The sequence below is a fragment of the Parus major genome, chromosome 1 (assembly GCF_001522545.3).
Source record: "Parus major isolate Abel chromosome 1, Parus_major1.1, whole genome shotgun sequence".
Classification (NCBI taxonomy): domain Eukaryota; kingdom Metazoa; phylum Chordata; class Aves; order Passeriformes; family Paridae; genus Parus; species Parus major.
In genome coordinates this window covers 58,670,300-58,695,631 of record NC_031768.1, presented here as the reverse complement: position 1 = coordinate 58,695,631, position 25,332 = coordinate 58,670,300, and the positions used below count along the sequence as shown (strand labels likewise).

General features: G+C 36.4%; 1 protein-coding gene across 1 annotated transcript in view; it reads left to right on the top strand.

The window, feature by feature from the left end:
- VWA8 (von Willebrand factor A domain containing 8) overlaps positions 1-25,332 on the top strand; it is a 179,625-nt gene that overhangs the window by 100,471 nt on the left and 53,822 nt on the right. The window contains exons 25-29 of the mRNA XM_015633778.3: positions 395-600; positions 8,455-8,606; positions 16,509-16,617; positions 17,565-17,703; positions 19,410-19,612. Of these exons, the coding sequence (XP_015489264.1) occupies positions 395-600; positions 8,455-8,606; positions 16,509-16,617; positions 17,565-17,703; positions 19,410-19,612 (809 nt within the window). The remainder of the gene's footprint in view (positions 1-394; positions 601-8,454; positions 8,607-16,508; positions 16,618-17,564; positions 17,704-19,409; positions 19,613-25,332) is intronic.

The following is a 25,332-nucleotide window of genomic DNA, read 5'->3' as shown; positions in this document are numbered from 1 at the left end:
AGGGCTTTCCTGCATTTCAAGATTTTCCTGCATTCTATGGTGGTTTGAAGGGTTTCACAAACAGGTTCCATTCAACCAGTTAGGTTTTCTTAAAATCTTTTTTCTCTAATTTTTTCCAGCATTCATTTGACTTGTGTTTCTTCTTGAAGGCAATTTCTCCCTTAGGATATCAGCTTCATTAAAATGACAAGAGAGATCTGTGTGTTTTCAGAAACCTTGATGTTCTTCATAGTTTGTACTTCCCATTTTTCACAGTTTTAACAACTTGGCACTCAGTATTTTTGGGTCTCATAATTTTTATTAAAGGTGCAGTATTAAACTTAAAGGGTCTGTTGTGATAATACTTCTTTATAAATAACCTAACTTTGTTTGTTTTCTTGTTTGTTTTTTGTAGGGGACATTTTTAGTTGTCATGCTGTCGATAATCCCAAACCACAGTCAGAGCTGGCAATGCTTAAACAGTATGGTCCCAATGTTCCAGAGGCAATTCTGCAGAAACTGGTAGCTGCTTTTGGAGAGCTCAGGAGCTTAGCTGACCAAGGAATTATTAACTACCCCTATTCAACTAGAGAAGTTGTGAACATTGTAAAACATTTACAGGTACAGTACATCAGATTAGATTAAAATCTTGAGTTCATCAATACTAATGTTTTAATGCCTGATGGTTTTAGAAAAAAGATGCCATTATTGTTTGTGCATTTTTATTTACATTTTGAAAGAAGCATAATATTCAGATGTTCAGATAGTCAGAAGGTAAGGATCACAGATGTACATGGGCAAATATTTTTTCTGCATATTTATTTATAGATAGAAAAAAAAACTGTAAGCCTGTTTTTCTACTGTGTGAGAACAAAAATCACATACTGTGAATACAGTGTACAATGTTCATACTGGCCCTCATTATAAAATTCCTTATTTAAGATATAATGCTTCCAGGACAGTGCAACTGTTCATATTATTCTGCTATAAATTTTGTGGATTTAATCTTTTCCTGTGAAAAAACAAGTTCCTGCTGCATAACAATAATACATCCATAGTGGATTTTTTCTAAGGAAAATGCTAGATGGATAGAACTCACCAAGAGAATATGTAGGATTCACAATTACTTCCTACACACATTTAACTGTAAAACTGTGAGTTCTGATTTAATGATGATCTGGTTTTTAAGAATTACAGTAAAGTCTGACTTCTCTCTTTATAAATTGAAGAATTTTTTTGCCTGAAATATTTGAAATATAAAATAATTTTAAATAGCAGTGCCTTTATTTTGTTCCATTTATAATCCTAAAGTTGGTAATTTGTTAGTTTATAGACTGTTTCTCGAATTATTGCATCCTATATTTTAAAAAAATAGTGGAAATTAATGTAATTAATACAATTAAAATATAATTCCTCACAAATTTTGACCTTCTGCTGTTATGTTTTATACTGCATAGTATAGCAGGGTTGCATGATAGTTTTTTGTTTGTGTTTATGAACATATTTACACACATTCAGCCATACACACAAACATTCCAGTCCTACAGGTTGGAATTACTGCTTTTAAAACCTTCATCTGGATTTCTGGGGAGGGTAGATTTTTGTGCTCTGTGGTCTTCAGAGTGTGAGAAGATCTCAAGACAAACTGGTACTACTATGATATCAATAAGACAGTGAAAAAATAATGTTCTCTAGCTTTGTACGAAGGGTAAAGATTCCAATCTAAAGGCTGAGGAATCCAGATAAACACATAAGCAAAGCAGTCTATTAGGATCTGTTACCAGCTGGTAGGTATTTGTTTACCAAGCTGATAGAACATGTACATGCTGATATCTAAACACACAGTTAAATTCAAAATTCAAAATGAAAAAATTACAGACTTGAGGAATATTTGCTATGCTGCTAGAAGCTAATTTTTTAGGGTGTTGGTTAGATGAACTCCTTTTCGCCTATATACCTTTCTGCTGTTCCTACCTTCCTTCCTAGCTTCTTTCCTTCATCATCTATCTCCAAGTAACCTGAAGTGAAAGTGAACCTTTCCAGTGCAGAAATATAAGACTTAATTCTTGGTTTATTTAAGTGTGAACAGCATCTAATTGAAGACTGAAAGAGCTGCATTGCTAATTGTCTTAAGGGATCTTACTGTCTGCTTCTGTCTCTTTCACTTAAACAGATTAGTACGGTCACTTCAACCTGGACCTTGGATGCAGTTCAGTGGGGAAGTTTCCCATCTGCTAAGCTTTTACCACTTTCAAAGTGTAAATATCCAAATGCATCTCCAATAGGCATCTTTGACTTGTTTTTAACGTTTATTTTCAAGATCCCAGTCTCTTAGCAAGAATGCAACATTTTGTTTACTGTATCTTGTTTTTCAATCTGAATAATAAAAAAACTGGGAGTAGCCAAATGTAAACAATGAATATAAACATAATGGTTATTCCAAAGTAAGAAACTTCTAGGTCTTCAGGTAGAGAAAAAAGAGGAAGGAGGGAAATGAGTCAATAAAATTGCTGGTCCTTGGGAAGGAAGGAGGGAAGTTAGTCATGGTGTTAAACAATTTCCCTTACAGCAGTTCCACAGCCCTGCTCTCTTTGTACTATTGTGTTGATTTCTTTCACATAATTTTGGAATTTTTTGCTTGTGTAAAAAAATATGGGATATTTTGGAGGAAGAAATTGCTTTTGATTACTGCTGTCTGAGAACTAGTCAGTTAAAACTATACTGATTGCTATGTTATCAGCATGTTGTTAGGCTAATCTGTGACTCTGGCTTATTGTATTCTTCAGCATTTAGGATACACATAGAGAGTGTAGTTACAAGATTATCCTCCCATAAAGATTATGCAAGTAGGGAACGTGTAGTAGTAATTCAGTCATAGCTTAGACACTGTGCTCAGAGCTAGGTTGCCTCTATACTGACTGTATCTTAGGGAAAAGTTTTTTTGGTGATGCTTGAGGCACCAAAATTCTGAAGATATTTTGAAATATTTTGAAGACCAAAAACTTCAGGCATAGGGAGAATTATCTAATGCAGGTACGTAACTAGATTGCTGCAACTTTTCCTCCTCACACACTGTATCAGGAATTCGGGTCTTGCAGCTCTAGTTGGCAGGTGACCTAGATAGAGCCTTTTTGTCTTGCTCACCTCCAGGTCTCAGACTGTCAAATGTCAAAAGTCTTAATGGTAGTTTATCGGTAAACTCAGAAACTCTGCCCTTCCTCTGTTGGGTTACCATAAGATGCCTGTAACCAGGGTATGCTATGACTGCTTCTCTGCACTCTAATATGCTGTTTTTCATGAGACCTTGGTAGATGTTAGTCAGGAAAGCCACATTAACCTAGATAAAATGGCAATAGCTTTTTTACTAACTCTTTTTTAGTTTTGGAAAGCTGAGATTTTTTCCTTATCGCTCATCTTTCTTGTTTATATCTGAGATTGCTTCCTAATAGTAGGCACTAGTATAACAGTTTTTGAGCAGTTAGCATGAGTTAATTTTGTGGTAAGATAGTGCTTTTTTTTTGCCTTTTTTTTTTTTTTTTTTTTAATGTTCAGCCTAATCTCAAAAGAAAACTACTTATCAACTAACTTTTGGCCAGTCACAATGGATCTCAGTTATCAATTTTCTAAGATAATTAGGCTTAATCAAAATCAGTGGTTTTGTGACAGAGAGGAACTGGTTGAAATTGCAGGGGGAGGATTCAGCTGTTTGATTTGGCAGCAGATGACGCCCACTAAAGACACAAGTACTGGTTAATCCATTAGTGTGTTTGTCACTCAGGGTGAGCCATAGACATGGTGCTTCTGGCCCTGCTGAAGGACAGCTGAGGGGGCACAGAGAGAGCTGGCAACATTCAGTAAAAGGGCATCAGGGGTGGGTGCAGAGGGAAACCAAGAGCCCAAGGGAATGAGCAGGTAGGCAGAGAGATCTTAGAGTGTGCAGGGTGGGCCTTTGAGATGGTGCTGGCAGGATGGAAACCAATCAAGTATCTGAAGACACCAAGATACATAGGGAAGTGAGCATTAGTGCAAACACAAGGTAGAAGTATAAAACAAAAAGTCTGGACCCATTACAGACTGAATACCAGATAATTTATCACTTTCTTTTCAGGGCAGTGGTAGAAGTACAGTACACGTCAATGGGTATAGCATATTTGAATTAAGACTCTTGATTTCTACTAAAAAACTACTATTTTACTCATAGATTTTACACAAACTGTAGCAATACATATCCTCATGGAATGTTAGATCCATAAAAATATGGCTTTTTCACCAATTCAAATTCTGTATCAAATAAAGCATACAATATATAAATAAAAATATAAAATTGTTGAAGGCAAATAATTATGTTACCTACTATTTTAAGGAATAGCCAGGAATCTAAGTTGTGAAAATAATCTAAGGTACACACAGAAGTGTTACTTGTAAGGGGAAGAATCGGTGAATGACAACCAGACAGACTTGATAAGAAATCAATATTTTTTGTAGTAATCTCATTTTAAAAATCAATAGAAACCACATGATTTTTTTTAATGTTCAATTCAAACCACAAACATTCAACCTTTTTTGGGTTTTCTTGTCTTTTTCTCATTTTCCTTTTAAGTGAACTGTCATTTCCTTTCTTCAGTAAGCAGTTTTCCAAGCAGATATTAAAGAGGGATTGGATTTGTTCTGGTTGAAACAGGAGAGTTGTGATTTTTTTTTAATTTCTGAAGTAGAGAACCTTTGTATAAGTGGCTTGTGTTCCCAGAAGCCATCTGTTATACCTCAGGAAATTTTTTTATGATGTCCTGCTGACACAAGAGGCATGGAACTATTGAGGCAATTCATTGTAGAAAAGTGTATTGATGTCAGAAGTTACACAATGATTCAGAAAACTGTGGATATACTTGAAGACTTCTAAGGAGAGCTGGATAATATTTGAAGTACTTGACCAAGGTTTCTGCTGTACCTAGTGCAGGGCAGGTGAAAACATAGTTCATGAGTGAATTAGATATCTTGGTCCCAGTGTGTTGGTTATTCTTTGCACTGAGAAGAGCAGAGAAAATGCAGGATTCATCATATGAATGTTGTTTGAAAATGATGCTTACTTTTGACTCACAAGTGCAATTAAAAATACAAAAGTTAGCACTTTCACTACTAAACATAGTCACAAACTTTTCGATTTACCTTGCATGTGAAATGTTTATACAGTGTTTACTTAGATTAACTGATGGGAGAATGGGTTTAGTATCTGTTTCATTCAATGAGAACTGGACATTGTAACAAGGATGGCATAGGCTGTAGAACAATTTTATATTATCCCACAACAACTTGTATTTTGCTAAGCTGTAGTGAAGTAAAACTTCTAATAGGTCCCTCATAGGTTCAAAAAGCAGAACATAATTTAACATGCTTTTATGGCAACACTAGTACTAAAATATTCTGTGCCATGTATGTCATAGATAAAAAAGGTTTGTGTAAAAAAAGCTTAGCAGTGGTATTCTAGTCTATCACAGTGACAGTGCCACAGGTATTTTATTGCCAAGATCAGATATTTATAAAGTTGGGAAAATGTTAAACTCTTAATGCTGATATTTGATTAAGAGTACAGGTCAAAACATTTCTGAAAATCTTCCGTTTTCTTCTGTTTTAATTTTTAATCAGGATTCAAATATCTATATTTTTAATACATTTATAAACTTCTCTGACACTTAAGTCTGTTTTTCAAGTTCTCTGTACCAGCCTAGCTCACTAATGGGGATAAAAACAATTATGACCACAGCTTCCTAAGATACCTCTTCACAAGTTTATGTTCATCACTGTAAATGTGCCATACTGAGATGGAAGCATCTAGGTCTCTGTCTGAGAGATCTAGTATTTTAGTGAAAAGCCTGTGGAGAAAAAGTGAGACATTTTTAAATGAAAGATTCTCACTCCCATCTCTTGCCAAAAAAAGGATAAATGGGTTAGGCAGTAAAGTTCTAGGATATACAGCAAATTGATAATTATTTTTGTAATTCTTTTTATTTGGTTTGCTCCATTTGCATCTGCAGTGGGCTAAGCCTGGCTAGATGCCAGGTGCCCACAAAATCTGTTTTGTCACTCCCCTTCTCAGCTGGGAAAAGAAAATATAATGAAATGTCTTTAGATCAAGATAAGGACAGGAAGGTATCACTCACCAATTACTGTCACAGACAAAACAGACTTGACTTGAGGAAATTAGTTTAATTTATAGCAAATTAAATCAGAGTAGGAAGATGAGAAATAAACACACATCTTAAAACACCTTTCCCCTACTCCTCCCTTATTCCCAAGTTCAACTTCACTCCTGCCTTTCTCTACCTCCTCCCCTTCAGCAGCACAAGAGGATGGGGAAGTGGGGCTGTGATCAGTTCTTCACACGTTGTCTCTGCCACCACTTTCTCCTTGGGGAGAGGACTCCTGGACTTCCTCTGCTCCAGCAGGGGGTCTCTCTCATAGGAGACAGTCCTCCATGAGCTTCTCTATTGTGAGTCTTTTCCACTGGCTGCAGTTCTGCAGGAACTGCTCCTGCCTGGGGCCCTTCCACAGGGTAATAAATTCTGCCAGCAAACCTGCTCCAGCATGGGCTTCTCTCCCCATAGGGCCACAAGTCCTGCCAGTAACCTGCTCCAGTGTGGGCCTCCCACAGCCAGAGATCACTGCCTCCTTTTGGCATATACCTACTCCAGCTTGGGGTCTTCTACCATAGTTGCTTTCTTAATCAATGACATCAGTTTTTTCTGAGTGGTTTTGTGATATTAAAAGTTCTTCATTTCTCTTATTTGAACTTACAGAGTCCTAGAATAGTTTTGGCTGGAAAGCACATAAAAGATTTTCTAGTTCTAACCCTGATGCTGTGGGAAGGGACACCTTCCACTAGACTAGTGGACCCATTCAACCTGTCCTTGAGCACTTTAGGAACGGGGCATCTACAGCTTCTCTGAGCCAGTGACTCACCACCCTCATAGTAATGAATTACTTCCTAATACCTGATCTAAATCTGCATTTTTACTGTTTAAAGCTATTCCCCCTTTTCCTATCACTACATGCCTTTCCAGTCTCTCTCCATCTCTCTTATAACCCATTTTAGGTACTGTAAGTCTCCTTAGGGTTTTCTCCAGGCTGAGTAACTCTCTCAGCCTGTCTTCACAGGAGAGGTGCTCCAGCTCCCTGATCATCTTTGAGGCCCTCCTACAGACTCAATCCAGAAGGTTCATGTCTTTCTTATGTTGGGAACCCCAGAGCTGGATCCAGCACTGTAAATGGGGTCTCAGCAGCACAGAGTAGAGCAGCAAAATCCCCTTCCTTGCCCTGTACTGCTTTCAGTGCAGCCAAGGACACATTTGGCTTTCTGGACTGCAAGTGCACATTGCCAGGTCATGTCCAGCTTCTCACCTTCCAGCACTCCCAAGCCCTTGTCAGAGCTGCTCTCAGCCTGTGCTGATACACTGGGTAGCATGTGGTTACCCCAACCCAGGTGCAGGACCTCGCACCCAGCCTTGTTGAACCTCATGAAATTCCTGTGGCCCCACTTCTCTACCTGTCCAGGTCTCTCCAGACAGCATTCCATCCCACAAGCATGTTAGCTGTATCAGTCAGCTTGGTATATCATCTGCAAATTTTCTGAGAGTGCACTCAATCCCACTATGTCATTGATGAAGATAATAAGCAGTCCTGGTCCCAGTACAGACCCTCCCTCCCCCCCAGTCTGTTCTGACCATTTGTCACACATTTCCATCACAACCTTGAGCCATTGACCACTACCCTCTGGATGCAACCATTCAACCATTTAATTTCTCATCCAGAATAATCAGTCCAGCACAGTAACAAAGGTTTCATTTCTGTTAAAGGTAATAATGAAAGTCTGATAAATACTTAGGGTTTTTAAATGTGCATAGCACATTTCAACTAGTATTTTTCTCTTAAAAAAAAAGAAAAAAAAGTTTGTGAATCTTAAGTGAATTTCTATGTCTACTAAAGTCCATCATGACTTAAAATAGTTTTTGTTAACTAAGCAGTGTATTGTCTGCTTCTCTATATTCAACATTAAGAGTCAGAATTTTTAAATTAATTGTATGGGTGAATTATATGAATGTGTGTCTTTGTGTCAGATCTTCATGATTTACAGAAAGAAAATTTTAAAAATACAGGCTAGTATTAATTATATTCTTCAATGATTGCACCATCTTTTTATGGGTAATGTGTTATGTATATAATGAGAATAATTCTTTAAACTGCTAATGGTGTTTAGTGTGAAATAATTGTCACATGCTTTTTTTGTTTAAATCAAGTTTAGTGTCAGTAATTTTATTCTGACTGGAAATGATGTCCTGGAAATGAAAAGTAAAAATTACTTCAGCACTTGTCTTTCAATCAAAGTTACTGTTACAATTGTTCATTTTAGAAGTACATAATGATATGCTGTAACTTAATAGATAATCACTAAAAGAAGTTTGGTGGTCTGTTTCTTTACAGAAATTTCCATCTGAAGGACTTGCAAATGTTGTTCGAAACGTATTCGACTTTGACTCCTACAACAATGAAATGCGTGAAATTTTATACAACACTTTGCACAAATATGGGATACCTATTGGAGCAAAACCGACCAATGTACAGCTGGCCAAGGAGTAAGAATAACATAAAATATATGTTAAGAAGACATGTTTCTCATGATCACTTTTTATAGCATGTTATCTTGCTGCTAATTGATTTAAAAACAACTCGGAATTCTTGGAAGTCACTCCTCCACTGGTTAAAATTTATAATCTTCCAAATAAGTTACAACAATATAAATTATTTCATGATCAAAAATTTGCTTATTATTAATATTTAATATATAATGTCCATGTACATATTAATAGTTTGTAAGGTAAACAGGTATATCTTAATAAAGGGAAATACTTGTTTCTTCTCCTGTGTTTTTAATTGAATTGCAATACACCTCTGTCTTGTTACTTATCACCTAAGTCTACAGAAAAAAAAAGTTGTCTTCAGTGGTAGTTGGGTTTTGTCTTTGATTCTCACAGAGGGCTCTACAAAAGTATTTCTCCTCAATGGAGCAGTGCATGTAAGCTCCAAGAACAACTTTGCATTTGTCTGTAAATCACTGTTATTCTTTAATTATATTACTACTTGACATACTACACCATATACTTCTTTTGCAGAGGTTAGAATCAAAACAGCTACATTATGTAGTAATGTTCTCCCGTCTCCAAGCCACCCCCCACTCTTCGAAGGGGCCTTACCAGAAAACTGGAGAGATACTTTATACAAGGGCCTTTATTGATAGGACAAGGGGGAATGGTTTTAAACTGAGAGGGTATGTTTAGATCAGATATTAGGAAGAAATTCTTTACTCTGAGGGTGGTGAGACACTGGAACAGGTTGCTTAGAGTTGTGGATGCCCCCTCCCTGCCAGTGTTCAAGACCACGTTGGACAGGACTTTGAGCAACCTGATCTAGTGGAAGGTGTCCCTTCCCATGGCAGGGGGGATTGAAACCGGTTATCTTTAAGGTCTCTTACAACCCAAAGTATTCTATGATTCTGGGAAACAAATGTACTACATTCTTCCAAAATTCACAGAAAACATGCTTAAGTAGATCATATTAAAAAGCAATTAGAAAACTTACTCTGTCTTGAGCTCTAATACCTTATTTATGAAGAAACAAATATTTCCCTTTTGTGGAGAAAGCTTTATGGATATATGGAAAACTGAGTTTGCCACATGACATACATCCTTTATATTTGCTAAGAAGAGACTAATTTTTATGGCATGATGTACTGATAGTGATTCTGGTGTGGGTGAGTGAGTACTGGCATGAAATTGCCCAGAGAGGTTGTGTAGTGTCTCTTACTGGAGATATTAAAGAGCCTTTTGATGCAACCCTGTGCCACATGCTCTAGGGTGACTATGCTTAAGCACTGTGGTCCTTTCCAGCCTTACACATTCTGTGGTGTTGTGTCCATGCATAGGTTTCTTCTGCTGCAGCACCACTGTTATCCTATCTAACATCCTACATCTAATTATTAAAAAAGATTGGCAATGTAGTGCCTGTGATGTACCTTTTAATTTTGATGACAGGACTATTACATGCCTGGGGAACCAGTATTTGAGCAATGGCAAAGTCTGTCAAATTGACATAACACACTTGAAACTCTTGCCATAATTTCTTTGCTGAATGTCACTTGGTAATTTCTATTTTAAAGAATTACAATGTTTGTCAGAGTTTTTGAGAAATTTGCTCTTTGTATAATTTTAGAAGTATTAGATGTGGGAGAGTACTCTTTAGTAATGAGACAATCAGAGGTTTAGGAAACATAAGAGAAAGATTGCTGTAATTGGGGACTGCTCAGTCTAGAAGTGAGAGGATAAAAGAAAAATGTAATTATATTGAATTAAAGATAATCACCTGATCATTTTGAATTAATCACTGAGGTTTTCTAGGACAGGTTATACCAAGGATGATAGACAAGATCCCCACAAGATGCTCATCAAAAATGTCACTAGAGAGGCAGCTGTGAGTACATAATTTGTACACTGAAGGCCCGGGGCGGAGAAACTACAGGAGCAGTTCACACACAGCTGATAAGAGCAACCTTCTCTTAGATCTCACCGTGCTGGGCTGAGCACCTGGCCTTGATGATCTAGCTGTCTTGGTCTTAGTCCCTCACTTGCACCCACTACTGCTGACATTTCAGGTTCTTACCCCTCCATGGTAAGACAACCTTGGGTTTGGTCATGAGATTCACTCCTATGGAGTTTGTAAGACACAGGTAGATCACCTTGAATTACAGCCACATCTTTCAGATTTAGGCACAGTTGATTCTGTCTTGAGGTTAAAGAACATTGGGATAATCTCTCCAAATCTGTTCCAGCCCATATTGCAAACTCCCATGATGGACAGACACATTGAAGTAATTTGGTATATGTTGTTTGGAGTGCAGAAAAGGTACTGGAGTACTGACCTCTCTTGTTTTCCATGAATCTGAGAATAGGATAATGGTATTAATCTAGTCCAGCCCACTTCCTTCAGAAAAGATCTAGGTTATTCTAAAACCTTATCTCATTTTTTCATGATTCATGCCTGAGGACCTTCAGAGATGTAGTACTATAACCTTCCTTGTTTCTAAATAGCCTTGGCACTAGAAAGTCACCTCTCAATCTTCCCTGTTTTTAAGGTCCCTGTTTGGTTTTATTTTTCTTTTATGCTCTTTGTCTTCACTTGATCTGTGTCCAACGTTGAGTATTGGGTGTGAAACTGGTCAAGTTTGTTTTTGCTGGAGCCAATACAGTAGTATGAGAGTACAAAATAGAAATGTATTGACATTTTAAAATCCCAGTATGTTTGCATTTCATGCAATATTTAGCTCATCTCTGGTTTTCTAAACGTAAATCTTTTTACATCCTTTTTGCAAAACCCTCCATAGCTTTCTTATCCCATCTTTGCTTTATGTGATCAACTTTCTCCACGTTTACGTTTTTCTTACTGTATTGGATTTTTTTCAGATTGGTTTTATGACATGTGAAGATCACTTTCTGTTTTCAGCTTGTTTTCCTACCTGCTTCTTGGCTCTCACAAGATGGCAATCTGAAGGTGTGATTTCTAGGTGTTATTTCTGTGTTGTTCCAGCGACAACAACATATCCCCACAGATGACTTCTGTGCCCCAGTCTTTTTTTGGTAAACTTTAAAGACTTGCTAGCTATCATAATAAATTGCTCAGCAGTTCTATTAAGTAACGTGAAAACTGGGATAATAGTTCAAACGAATTTTGCCTCAGGATGTTAGTCATACAACAGCAAAATCATTGTATAAGAATACAAATCCTGTACAATTAAATTTTGCAATACAGAAACATTCCAGGAGATTCTGGGACAGGAAAATAGTTATAGTGAAATGCTGACTCCTTTATATGGGTCTCTAGCATGTCTTGGATCAAATTATTTGTGAATTCTTATTTTAATAAGCTTTGGAGAAGTCCGTCACCTGTTACTAAATCAAGAAGAAAACATGTATAAATCAGAATTATTTAAATTGCTGCTGCAACATAACTGCTGTAAATATAAAAAAAAGAGACACACAAGCAACATGCTAAAATACAGGGTCTCAATAGAAAAATTATTTAGGTATGTATCCAGCTGAAATTGCTGAAATCCAGGGGAAATTGAACAGATGCTTGCAGTGACCCTTACGAGAATTTTGGATTAGACTTGGCAATATACCTAGACTTGGAAGGGAATATTAGATGGTGTGCAATGACCATTAACAAAATGATTCTTGCAATATTTGTTTTTTCAAGAGAGAAATTCATTTTTTGATACTAATTTATTTATTGGCGAAATTAGTATCATATATTAGACCTGTAAAGGGATGCTTTACTTGGTCTTTTTGCTTTCTTCAGTTGTCATTTTTTTCCCAGGTAGGATAACCATTCTTCAAGGCACTGACATGTTCACTATTGTCAGGTGTTAAAATACTGTCTGTCTCTCCTGGTACCAACTGTACAAAAGTTTATAATTTTTCTCAGTATTGTATGTAAAGCAGATGGATTGTCTATGATGGTTTGCCAAGACACAGTAGGTAAAATGAATTATTCATGGTAATAACTCATTATCTTTCTTTAAGTGTACAATTACATTTTGTTTTTCCCATTAACATCTGTTATGTCATTTTTTTCTGAATTCATGTTAATCTGCCATTTTGATGCACAGTTCAGACCATCTGCAATTTCTAGGTAAAACAGAATTTAATCCTAATTCTGACATTTATCCTTGATGAAATTGCCATTCCATATTTTTCCTCCTGTCGCTGTTCAATTCAAGGTGCTTCCTATAACTTCAATATTTGTTTTATATGAACTGGGTGTTTTACATGTAATGTAAATACGTAAATTTTAACAGCTTTGATTTTCTCTTGAGATTGTTCTTTTGTGTGGCTTTTTTTTTCCCTGGGTAATCTGTAGTTAGTTATTGGATATGTCTCATATCATATGTATGTGTTGTTAAACACTGTGTGTTGCAGGGCCAGCTGAGGAAGGGGAATTGTCAGGGGACAGGAGTTTTAACATACAACTGTTCTGAATGTCTACTTCACAATGTCTTCTGAATGTCTTCTAATGAAAATATGTTTGGATAAATTATGGAGAACTGGTTGGCAAGGAATTTTCCTGATTTCAAGCTGTAACTTACTTAAGTCCAGAAGGGTTACGTGGGATGGAAATCTTTTCAGCTAAATAGAGCACAGGCTGTTACTGGAGACCTTGAATAATACATTCTGTGCCAGAACTGAGCTGGTTTACAAAATCATATATTAAGCAGCTTTGTTGCCTGTCACAGTCCATGTCCACAGCTGTACTAATTTGATGTCTGGAAGTGAAGAATTTGCTTTTAGTGGAACTTCAGTTTTACAAGATTCATAGCCATCTCCTAGTATGTTCTCTGAAAGCTAAACAAATAACTTTATAAAGCAGGTTCTGTTGACTTTTTGAGCACAGTTGTTTGGTGATTTAGGTTTTTTTAAATACCCTAAAATGAATTTATTTTCATAAATGAAAACTATAAAATGGAAAGAAATCATGTTCTAAATTGTTCAAAGGTCTTACTTTGAAAAGCTTTCTAGCAGCACAAGATAATTATATTTTAACAGATCACTTTGCCTTTGATGGTTGTACATGCAGAAGTTCAGGCTAAATAGTAATTTTTTGTAGAATTGCCCCATCATCTGTAGGTCTTGTGCAATCGCTTTTCTGAACAAAATACCTGCCTATATATATATTTAATGGACAACAGTAATCATGTAGAAAACCAAGATCGAAAATTAAGGGTGAATAAACAAAAGCAGTTTTGAATTTTCCTTAAGCAACATGAGCTTTGTATTATGAACTCTGCTTTCTGTTTTATTCTGAAATTCAGATCTACATTTCCCTCCTCTTTGCTATTTATGATGACTTGCTCTGCTGCCTCAGAGAAACTAAATCATTCAGAAACAGGGAAGAGAACAAAACCTCAAAAATCTAGGAGAAAGTATAAATCAGTTTTCCTGAGGGAAGAGAGGAACTATTAGCAAAGAAAATCTCCAGGAAGCTGAAATAGAGTGGAAATGTTTATTTGGGAATGCAGTCTGTAATTCTGTTGCTATAAAAAGCAGGGTATTTGGTTAGAGCTGGTTATTAACATATGTTTTGTTTTAAATTTTAATAGCTATTCATGATTGTCAGATCAAGAGAGGACTCAAATAGTGATTTCTGTCTCCCAACCCACGACCCACACGTAACACATGATCATTAGTAAAGTTGTTGATTTCTAGGATGTTGTCCATGGGAGTAATGTGTAAGGAATTAAAACTAAAGTCCAAATCCTTGTGAAAGCTGATGTTCCACTGAGTTAATGGGAAATAACTATTGCTGATTATAGGCATATCAGAGATTATGCTAACTCAGAGTTATAGAGCACAGAGAAGTCGCCAGAGGGGTTTTTTGCACGCAAGACATCTTGTGGCTCAAAGCCAATGCTTTGCCAACAAATCATTTAGAAACCCAAATGGAAGCCTGAAGTAAAATTCTAGCTCATAGACATCTAAACTGACACTTAGACTAGTGACTTGACTGTTTGCCTGTTTTTCTTGTTGCATGAATTAATGTATCTAAGAATTTTGTATATGTTGAAATACTGCATCATGAATGTTTTTTCCTAATGATTTTGAATGTTGTCATCTGTCATGTAAAAACCCCATGTACTTGGAGGGGTTTTGTTTTTGTTTTTGTTTTTTAATCTGGCTTAATTTCTCTTCTTCATTTGGGAAGAATTTTGGCTATACTAGCTAAGTCTATGAATGGAAAAAATGCAGAATGAAGTGAGGAAAAATGCAAAATTAATCACTCTGCAAACATTGATAACTGTTGATATTTTTAGTCAGGCAACAAACAAACAGAAGAATCTCCTGGTTCTTTGACTAAGAGAAGGAATTAATGAGATACTCCTTCCTCATTACGTGCCCAGTGGCACACTGCTGGCAGATGGCCATTTATTTATCTCTGAGCACCAGTGATCTATAGCATCCAAACCATTTTCTGTTTGCAAAACAGTCTTTGGCTGTCTGACTGCATTGGCAGATGGTTCAAACACAGAATGGTGATGGAGGCTGAGTGAATACCTGTGATTTCTGGCCTCTGGTTGCTTGAGATTTGGTATGAATATACCATTAAGAAATGTTAAGACATCTTTCCTGAATGAGTAGCAAAGATTAGGGAATATCTTTATTCATTCGCTGACTTTTCCCATAAATTCTTAGGGGAAAAATAAAATAAAAGTAAAATTTTCTAAGTTTTATACATAGTCCAACTGTTCCTTTAATTATGTTTTTTTATACCTTCTTATTCTGAAAATAATACAGAAAAGAAATTAAAGAACCTCTAATATGTAAAAGTGCCAGGTTGGTTGGTCAGGAGAGGGAAAATAATTGTAATAGTAGGAACAAGCATCATTGGATAGGACAGAAGAGACCAAGCAGATACTTTTAATAAACAGTCTAAGAGAACTTCCTTAAAATAGACTTTGAAGATATTTATAGAAGCTGGGAGAAGGAATGTCTTCTGTTGTTTTGCCAAGTCCTGTAGCTGTACAATAATGTGCAATAGCATGTAACACAGAATGTTGTTTTGATAGGAGATCTCTTTAGGAGCAACTGGTCCCAAAGAAAAGAAGCCAAAAGTTATGAGTTCATTAGCTTGAAGGTATCTATGCCAGCTAATGAATTCAAACTGCTTTCAGTGGCTCTAAATCACTTCAGAGGAAAGAAAGGAATATTATGCTATCTGTAGTTTGCTGTGATGCTACATTGTCACACATCAGCATTTTCTTTTCCTGTATAAATGAGTTTTGCTGTGGTCCACATATTTCTTCCTTAGATAAAAGATACAGAAATGAGGAAGTTAAACCAAGGCAAGCAAACGTGGCTTTTGAAGATGTCCCTGTCCTTTCTGTAGATTGTATGGCCAGAAGGCAATGGGATACTCTCATGTCTGTATTCCTTTGCCTTTGTTCATGTGAGCAGTGTTAAAATAAACAGAAATAATTCGTGGAACTTTCTTTGTGTGGTTAACGAGCCACAGTGCTTACTGTGCTTGTTCTGCTGGTCTTTTAGAAGAGTGAGCAACTGACAGGAGTTCCTTAAAGGGGTGCTGTCACAATCTGCCTGATCTGAATAAAACAAAGCAAGATAAAATAAAGCAAAGGGTTTGGATATATCTCACATCATTCACACTGGAAAACTTTTCCTTTTGAGGCCGTATTATATGCATTGCTTCTTCTTTTATGATACTGCATAGATTGTGTCTGTATTAGTAGTCCAGAATGCTAAATTTTTCATGATTTAAAATACAAAAAGGAATGAAATATTTTAGCAACACTTTCTGCAAGACAGTCTCCAGATATATTTTGTTGGAAAAATGCAGTTGTCTGAATTATTTATTCCATATCACTTACCGGTTAATAAATGTAAAAATTAATTTGTTCCTACATTATTTGACAGACTGCCATTACCAGATCATAAGTTTATGGGCTACTGGAAAGTTGATCAGCCAGGAAATGCACAAAAGAAAATGCTGTGTCCATCAGAAACTCAAAAAATAGATGTAAAGGTTTGTCTTTTAATTTATTTTTTTTTATTGATATAATACTGCTTTTATGTACTGGCATGTGACAAATCAAAAATGTGATTAATTTCTTCAGGAAAAAGAGTGTATACAAGGCATGGTCCTGGTCACTTGTTCCTGGAGCTTTTACACTGACTAGAAAAATTACTGGTTTTGTATACCTAGCCCTCACAGTGTAAGATGTGTTTGAAAATCACCAAGCTTGGCCAGAAGTTATTGAAAATAAGTATTTATAAGGATATTGAAAATACCTTATCTGAAAAAACTTCATAGCTGTTTTGGATGTTCAGGGGTGGCCAGTTACAGGCCCCAGATCTCAATTTTTGGCTGAGATCAGAGACTGAAAAGAAAGCTGTTTTCTGTTTCTATTTTGCCTCGAGCTGAAGTCTTGCGGGTCTTTGGCACTAGCAAGTTGAATCTGAACCTTTGGTACAATTTGATCTGCAGCCAAAGTTTTAAGTCCTTTTCAGCTCTGAGTTTTTGGCTTAACTTCAGTATTTATTACTCCAGTGAGTAATGAAAAAACTATACTTCTAGGGTGGTGTATGGGTGAGATTTAAACTTTATATAATAAGAAATTGCCATCTAATTTCTTTGAAACAGTAATATTCTGGTATTTTCCTTGTGTAAACTGTGTTTTATCAGTACATGGTATCTCCTCATGCTACTAAGTGATAATGGTTCCAAACCATAAAAAGATGAAAGAGGAGAGGCACAAGGTTTCTATACTGTAAAGGAAATGCTAATATGGACATTCTGAGAGTTTATAGAAAAGGCATTTCCTTTTCCCTTTAATTTTTAAGTAATAAAAAATTATTTCATAGTTTTTTTTATTGTTAATAGTATTACAGCTTGAAGAAGACTTCTGAATTTTCATAAAGAATGGGGAGTGGAATGCTTTAGGAAGCCCTCATGTTTATTATTTGTTTTAGGGCCCTGTGCACTTAAATATTCAAGGCTTCCCACTGGAACGGCATGAAGCCAGGTCCATCAGTTTCACAGAAGAACTTGCTTTTTGGACACTGCCTTTAGAAGAAATTAACTTAGTTTGCGATGTCACAGTAACAAAAGGTACAGTAAGAAAAGCTACTGACTTTTGTAATGATCTGCAATGTTACAAAGAGATGAGATGTCCTGTAGATGAGGAAGGACTGGGCTGTTGACTTTGTAAGTGCTTGCCAATAGCCAGTGGCGGAATATAAACGGGCAATATGAGGGATTTCAAGTGTAGTAACAAAACTCCAGTGCATTTACAACAGTGTGTATTTCAGATATGATTGCAGTAGAGCATAGGAATAATACTAGGAGTTGTAATATGGGAATTAAAAATATACAGTATGGGGGTAAACTATAGGAATAATAACTCACCTTTTCCTACAATTTTTTTAAAATAGTAGATGAAATGCAAAAATAATCCACTGGAATTGACACATAATTTCACTGAGTCATTGTGGTCATTGTAATTACACATCTTTCTCAAACTAAGAGAAAGATGTGTAATTACAGTAGAAAGCAGTCACAAAATTGCAAGTTTGTTTAATTTGTGAGTTCAACACTGCATTACTTGACAAAAACAAATCTTTGACTTTTCCTCTCTCAGTTCAGTCTTAATACAAATCTTTTAACTTGGAGAGTGCTGTGCTTTTTTCCTCTGTGCTTATACTGATTCTTTCTCATCGGACCAAACTTGCCTTCATTTCCTCTACAGTTTATGTCCCAGAGGGAATTGCACCATTTGGGATATTTATAAATGTTTCTAGGGTTCATCATTAAGTATGTCTTGATGCCTTAAGTTTTTAGCTTTTATATTTTTCAGATCCTGTACTGCATTAGTGTATAATAACACTGAACTCCATACAGAGTGTTAGCGAAGCTCTCATCACGTTTTGGTCCAAATGTGACAAAACAATCCTTCCAGGCCTGAGAGCCAAATGAAAGGGGGGAATGTGACTTCATTACCTGAAGCTGTAATTGGACAATTAACCCTTGATATGCAAATAGACCAAACTTAGATATGTCTGAAAAACTCATGACCATCATCCATCTTGGGTGTAGCCTCTGCAAGGCTTCTGCACTGCCCAATGTGTATCTGTTAAAGGCCTTTGATAAGTACCTACTTTATTCTCTAACTCTGTCTAGCTGCTGTTCTAGGTAGCCATCCCAAGGCATTAGTGGAAACATTATTATGGTATTATAAACAGATCTTTAATAATCAATACTGGAATGCTGCTTTTTCTATTTGCAGTCCAATTTGCAAATACCTTAGCATACTTCCATTGAAACGAAACAGAAATTAGGTAGCTTTGTATTGGTTTCAAGAATTATCTGAAATTATTCAGGAAGGTAGTTTATATGAAAAGTTCTGTATAATGTTTGCCTTCAACCTATGTTAATTATGAATATTAAATTAATAATAAAATAATTTAATTACTAAATACATTAATTTAAAGGGATGATAGGATAGAGAAAGAAGAAGAAACAAGATTATGAACAAACAAAATCAGATGAACATACTATCAGCTGGCAGACATGACTGCAGTCATGCCTACACGTATGTGTCTTGGACTTCCTGCTTAGAGTTAATAGTATTGTGGCAAGGTTCTACCTGTTAACATTTAATTAATATGAATAGATAATTTCTCTTTATCTCCCTTGTCAACAGTAGTAATTTTTCAGTACTTTTTACTGTATTATCTGCCAAGTTTATGACATATCTATTTCCAGAAGACAAATGCACGAAGTCAGTAGCCTTTCACTATTTTGTTTTCTTATTTCAGAAGAGGAACATGAAAATACTCTGTATGTTACTACTTGCAATCCTGTTTCCTTGTACTTCATGAACATTTCTAGTAAGACAGGATACTTTGTGGATCTTTATGACCTCTTCCCAAGAACAGTTGGAAGTGTCTGGCAACCTTTTGTGACTGCAGCACCACTGGGAAATCCACTTAAAGGTCAAGTGGTTCTACATGAAGAGGAGGTAAAAAAAATTAAATTCCAGCTAAATGTTTAGTCATGAGCAAAGCAGTATCATGAGGGTAGGTCACTGGGGGTTCTACCTCTATAGACTGGACAAGGCTACCTCCTGCTGAATGTTCTCTTTTGCTGTACTTGTAGCTTGGGAGTTGCTCTCAGCTTTAGTTTTTTAAATGGAGATTTTCCTCTTGAACTGTTTAGCTGGACAGTGTCCTCTTCTATTCTTAAGGCTGAGTTCTACCTGCTTATCTTCTCTTACTGATGGAGGGAGATTTGCTTTAGGGGAGAAAAGGGGGAGAGTGGGTCAAGTTTGGGAGTCTCAGTCAAACAGCTATGTTTGCAAAGTACCGAATAAAATGTTTTATGTAAACTTAAGTTCTGCTCCAATCTTGGCCCCCTTTTACTTTTCAACTAGTATGTAAAAGACAAATTTTCTAAGTCACCAAGTAAAACATTGCTTGTATTTGCTCCGTATTTATTTTGTAAGTCCTTGTATTTCTTCTTCTGTAACCTGTGAAGTGTCAAGACTAGAAGGAAGACTAGGTAAGCCTTGACATCAACAATGCAAATTGAGAACCACTGACAATTTCAGTGCTGGTTTGACTCAAATGCTTTTTTAAAGACAACTATTGCTTTCTTTGCACTTTCCTTTACTATCTGTGAGCTGATTGTAACATTTCCAATTCAAAACTTCTTTGTCCAGGGGTGAGAAGAGACAAGAGTATACACCGGGCTGCTGCTGTTCATTTTTTAATATTAATAATAATTTATTATGCTACCTACCAGTCATTGTGGTTTGACACAGGCATTAAATCTGGTAATTATTGTTGGCTTCTTTTTCCTTTCTTTGAATTTCTTCTGTCGATTTTTCAGTAGGTGAGAGACTTCAACTAGAAGAACTTTTCCTACATTGAGTTAGGGCGTTAATAGTTTTCAGTAATTTCTGGTATTTCTGCAATAATGTTGTTCTGGGAACATTTGTCAAGTGTTGATGTCACTTTCTGGTGTCATATACTGCAGTTAAGCTCAGTGCCTTATGAGGAACACAATTCTGCCTTTGGTAGAACTGCCTATGCAGGTGCAGCTGCCTATTGGATGCTTTCCATTGCAAACTGGAAACAATATGATTCTGAGGTTACCTGCTTGTTGAACAGCTATAGAAATACCATATGGGCTATTTTGAGGTGCACATAGCACTTTTTTTGGATCTAAATAATTCTTGGCTTCCTTCGGTGAAGCTGATGCAGGAAACTAAAACAGATGGCAGTCTGTCTTGTATCTAAGAATGTTTATAACGTCTCACACTTTTTAATATAAAGCCAGCAATATTCTTTGCATTCCAAATCTCAAAAATTCCTACCATTTTGTTTTGAACTAAATCACGGTGGCATCTGATGTCAGAAATGAAGGTTATTCCATAAATCTTTAGATAATTATCTCAGAGTTTGATTTTGGCTATCCTAGTGGAATATGTCTTCTAGTGATGCTATGACAGATATATTTTTCAGACTCTGAAATAAAATCTATTCTGTGGAGAGACTGTGGTAGTTCAGTGTCTCTTTCCAGATGACTTCAGTCACGCTGTAACCTCATGTTTTACCCTGACAAAGCTTAAATATTGCCAGTTTTAGACTTGCATTTCTTGGCAAGTGCTACAGGTGAATACATCTTGTCTGTAAATAAGCCTGTTTTACACTGGAAAATAATACAGAATTAAAATATTCTGAATGTTTTGCATTATCTTAGGACTTTTTAACATATTTTTACTATTAAGGTAGACCTTACTCACTGTTTCTGAAAATGTTTCATTTAACTACAAACTTGTTTGCAAAAAGACCTCTTCTTAGGGCGCCGTTCAAAAGCAATTTTAGACTTCTTGACAATTTAAGCAAGCATAGACAGAAAACAAAAAAAAAAGGAAAATTATTCTCTTGTATGTTGCATGCTCTTATCAATGGACTACATTTGTAACTTATTTGGGATTGGTTCTTAAGTGAGGCACCAAAACATAGGTTAGATGAGTGCTGCTGTTGTAGACTTCATAGCCACTGCTGTCCTTCCTTATGTTGGGGTTCAAGTGTTAGGATCTCTAGCTCCCACTGAATCACAAGAGGGATTCTCAAGCAGTGTAATTTTTCCACATAGAGCTTAGTTTTATTCCTAGCTCTTCCTGCAGTGGAGCCATGGAAAAATTATGTTCTCTGTGCACCTGTGAAATAAGGTGGATGTTGGTGTGTATGGAATTGAATACATTATTATTGATGTTAGCAGGTAAGCACATGGTCAAAGATAATCATCTGAGTATCTTCCTTATTTGCTGGGAGAAAAAAGGTGACCTGAAGAGCATTTCATCTCTGTTAAAGTAAACATGTTTAATGGCCCTCTGGAAGTGCCTCTCTCCTTCCACTGTCTACAGAAGGAGGCTTGGCATATAGTTAAGATGGCTACATTTGGGTGTACTAAGATCACAGGCAGGCATAAACTCAGAACTTGCATCATTCACTTGTTAAGAAAAGTAGATTAATGGCACATCTGCATTTTGAGCAGGGCTACAAGAGTTAGCTGGTTGTGCCGGCGTGCATCAAACAAAACAAGAAAAACAATAACATAAATTACATGTTTCATGCTTTAGAGATTCATCTGTGTGTAGTTGCAAAAAGACTAGAAAGTATTAACAATAATTGTAGAAATAAGCACTTGCATTTATTAAATAAAAGGGCCACTTGACAACTGCTATTTCATAATAATCAATATTACCCATTAATTAGACAATACCAAAAGCAGCTTTTTCAATCTTTTTCTTTTAATAAAGGTCCTTGGAGATTAATGTTTCTGACTAAGTTATAAAAAAGAACAATTTTAAATGGATGATAACCTTATTGGAAAAGATGAAATGATTACATCATGGCTCTTCAAATAAGCTTGTGTGTTTTATCTTGTTCCCAGATGACATCCATCTCGATTCAGTAGAGCCCTCCAGTGAAATAAAAAGAAAAACCACCATTTATTCCTGTCCTTTTAAATAAAAATTTACTGAAAGTAAACTCCTCAGGGATTTAACTTAATGGCACAAGTGGGAGATTTATCTGATTTTAAGCCACATTTACATCTTCTTGGAAGAAGGGGTAGATGATTTTATTCCTCATGGTCTCAGTGAGTGCAAGCTATTTTGACTCTATCTTTTTGTTCAAACTGAACTCCATAGACTTTGAAAGGGCTCTGCAGAAATCTCAAGTAATTTCTTTGTAAGATGGGAATTGCATTCATCTTTCAAAGCAGCAATACCTCTGCCATCTGTCGTCCCCACAAGTACTTCAGGGCCTACTCTTATTTCCTGCTAAAGCTTTGTGCCTTCCATATGCACTTTTCTTTCTGCATCTACCCTTTTCACTGCTCAGAAGGAGCACAAGTACAGAGAGAAAAGAATTTTGATAACTTTTATTCATGATTATATATGGGGTTGTAGAAGCAAACTGCTCATGGAGAATTGATTTGCCCATAAATTAACAGCACACTTCCAGGATTTTACAAGCACTTTACTGTGTTGAAAGCTACAATTGGACAAACAGAGTAACCTACAGTCTACCTCAAGGAACACCACAAGCTTTGTTCAGGCACCGTCCTGCCAGCATTCTTTAACTCTGCTTTTATCTTTCTTGGCCAGGAAGTGGGGTGGGGAGGGAGGGAAATGCTTTTCCCTGTCCCACGTGCTGCTGCAGTTCTGTCAAACCTCTCTGATAACAAGGAAGTGGGGGAGTCTGTGGCACAGAAACTGACACAGAGATCCACCTCACTCACCATATGTAGGTGATGACAACCATTTCTTAAAAGGTTTCTTTTAACAATTTGTGATATGGCCTGAAATACAAGTGAGGACCTGAATATGGAAGTACCAGTAACACAGTAGTAGTAGTAACTTCTGTAACCTCTAGTCCCCATGATATTCTGATGTATGTCTTCAGAACAAAAGGTGTATTTTCTTATTTTCTTATTTTCTTCAAAAACTAGTTCTCTCATTTTTTTGTTTATATTATATAAGATTTCCTTTTCTATGAGTGCACCTTATAGTAAGGGTCTGCTTATACAGAAATGTGTGCACCTTCTGTAGAATGAGAGAAGGCTCATTTTCCATAAGCACAAATCCTATACCACTGATTATTGTTCTCAGTTCACTGAAATCTCAAATACAGTAAAGTCTCCCAAATCATGTGAAAGACACCACTTGCATTAAGTAAACACCACTATTCCTCTTGCATACATTTACCTACCTATGAAGATATGATGGCTTGAGCCCCAAACCACAAATTCTTTAGCAGACCTTTTCCAGTTGAACCTGATGAACAGTGTGTTTATGTTTGTATCTGTGCCTAATATTTACAGTGTCAGGATTGTTATGTTTCTGTCACTCAAGGGGTCTTTGAGTAGCTCTAATAGAAAAGGTGGGGCAGGAGGCAAGAGGATGTATGATTACCCTGCCAAGCTAAAGATCAGCTTCAGTCTGAAGCAGACAGTGCATTTGCAAGCTTGCTTGCTCAGAACATGAACATCGAGGGCAGAACAGATCAAAACTGACAGTGAATTTGGGGAGAATACCAGAATGTTAATCTGAGTTATTTGCACTGTCCCGCTCTGAATCTTCCCCAAGCTCCCCTCTGTCTGCAAAACCATAAGGAACAACTTCCCATACCAGCAAAATAAGTCACAGTCCTATTCGGTTTTAAAACTTTTTAGAGGAAAATGCTAGCTAAAATAAAAACAGCAGTAAGGAAAGGGAAACTTTGTAACTAAAAATAAAGACAAGAATAAATAACAAATCTTCACAAGATTGGTTATTGCATCTGTCCAGAGTTTGGAATTCCAGACATTAGGGTTGGGAGGTCGCCCAAAGGTTACTTTTCTCCCAGTCAAGAACAAACAGAGCGGAATTGCACACCAACGTCTTCTCCCAGCCCACTTGAAGAGTTGCCAGAGCTGCTCTTGGATGTGTTCACAAGTGACGCAAAAATCTATTCTTAAACACAGACAGAATATACATCAGTCACTTAGCACAGAAGGAAACCATTAACATCAAAAGGGGTGGAGTAGAAAAGCTTTTTATACTACCAACTGCTCTCATAAATTTAACACTAAGTGGAAGAACGTAATTGATTCGTATGTGTTCTTTATCTCACGTGGAAGGCTGATGCTGTTTCAAAATTGCATAAATGAAATATGGCAGAAAATCAAAATCCAAAGCAAATGTCCTATTTTTTTTCCTGAACCATGTTTCTATAATTTTGGTTTGTAATACATAAGCCAGCTTCTTTTTTTAGAAATATTGAACTTGAACTGAAATTCCCAAATGCTCCAAATAACACGATAATATTTTAAATGCTTTACCATATTCAACTTCAAATTACTGTCATTATTAAAGTTAGCTCTCACAAATATTTCTAGTGAAAGTATGAACAGTACCCAAAAAGAACAAAACTGCTGTGACTCAGATTGTTTGCATTTGTTTTATTTAGGGGAATTTGTGGGAATTTATGTTTTACTTCCTTAACGTCTATTGTGCGTTATTGCACATGTTGTACGTAGGCAGTTTACTTTTAGTAAGTCCTTGCAGGACCTAATGTCCTTGCAGAACTGAACATTTCCTTGAATGGCAAACAAAATATTGAACCCAAGGCTTAATTAACTTATTCCTTTGTACCTTTTGAATTTCATTTGATGCAGTTAAGGTTG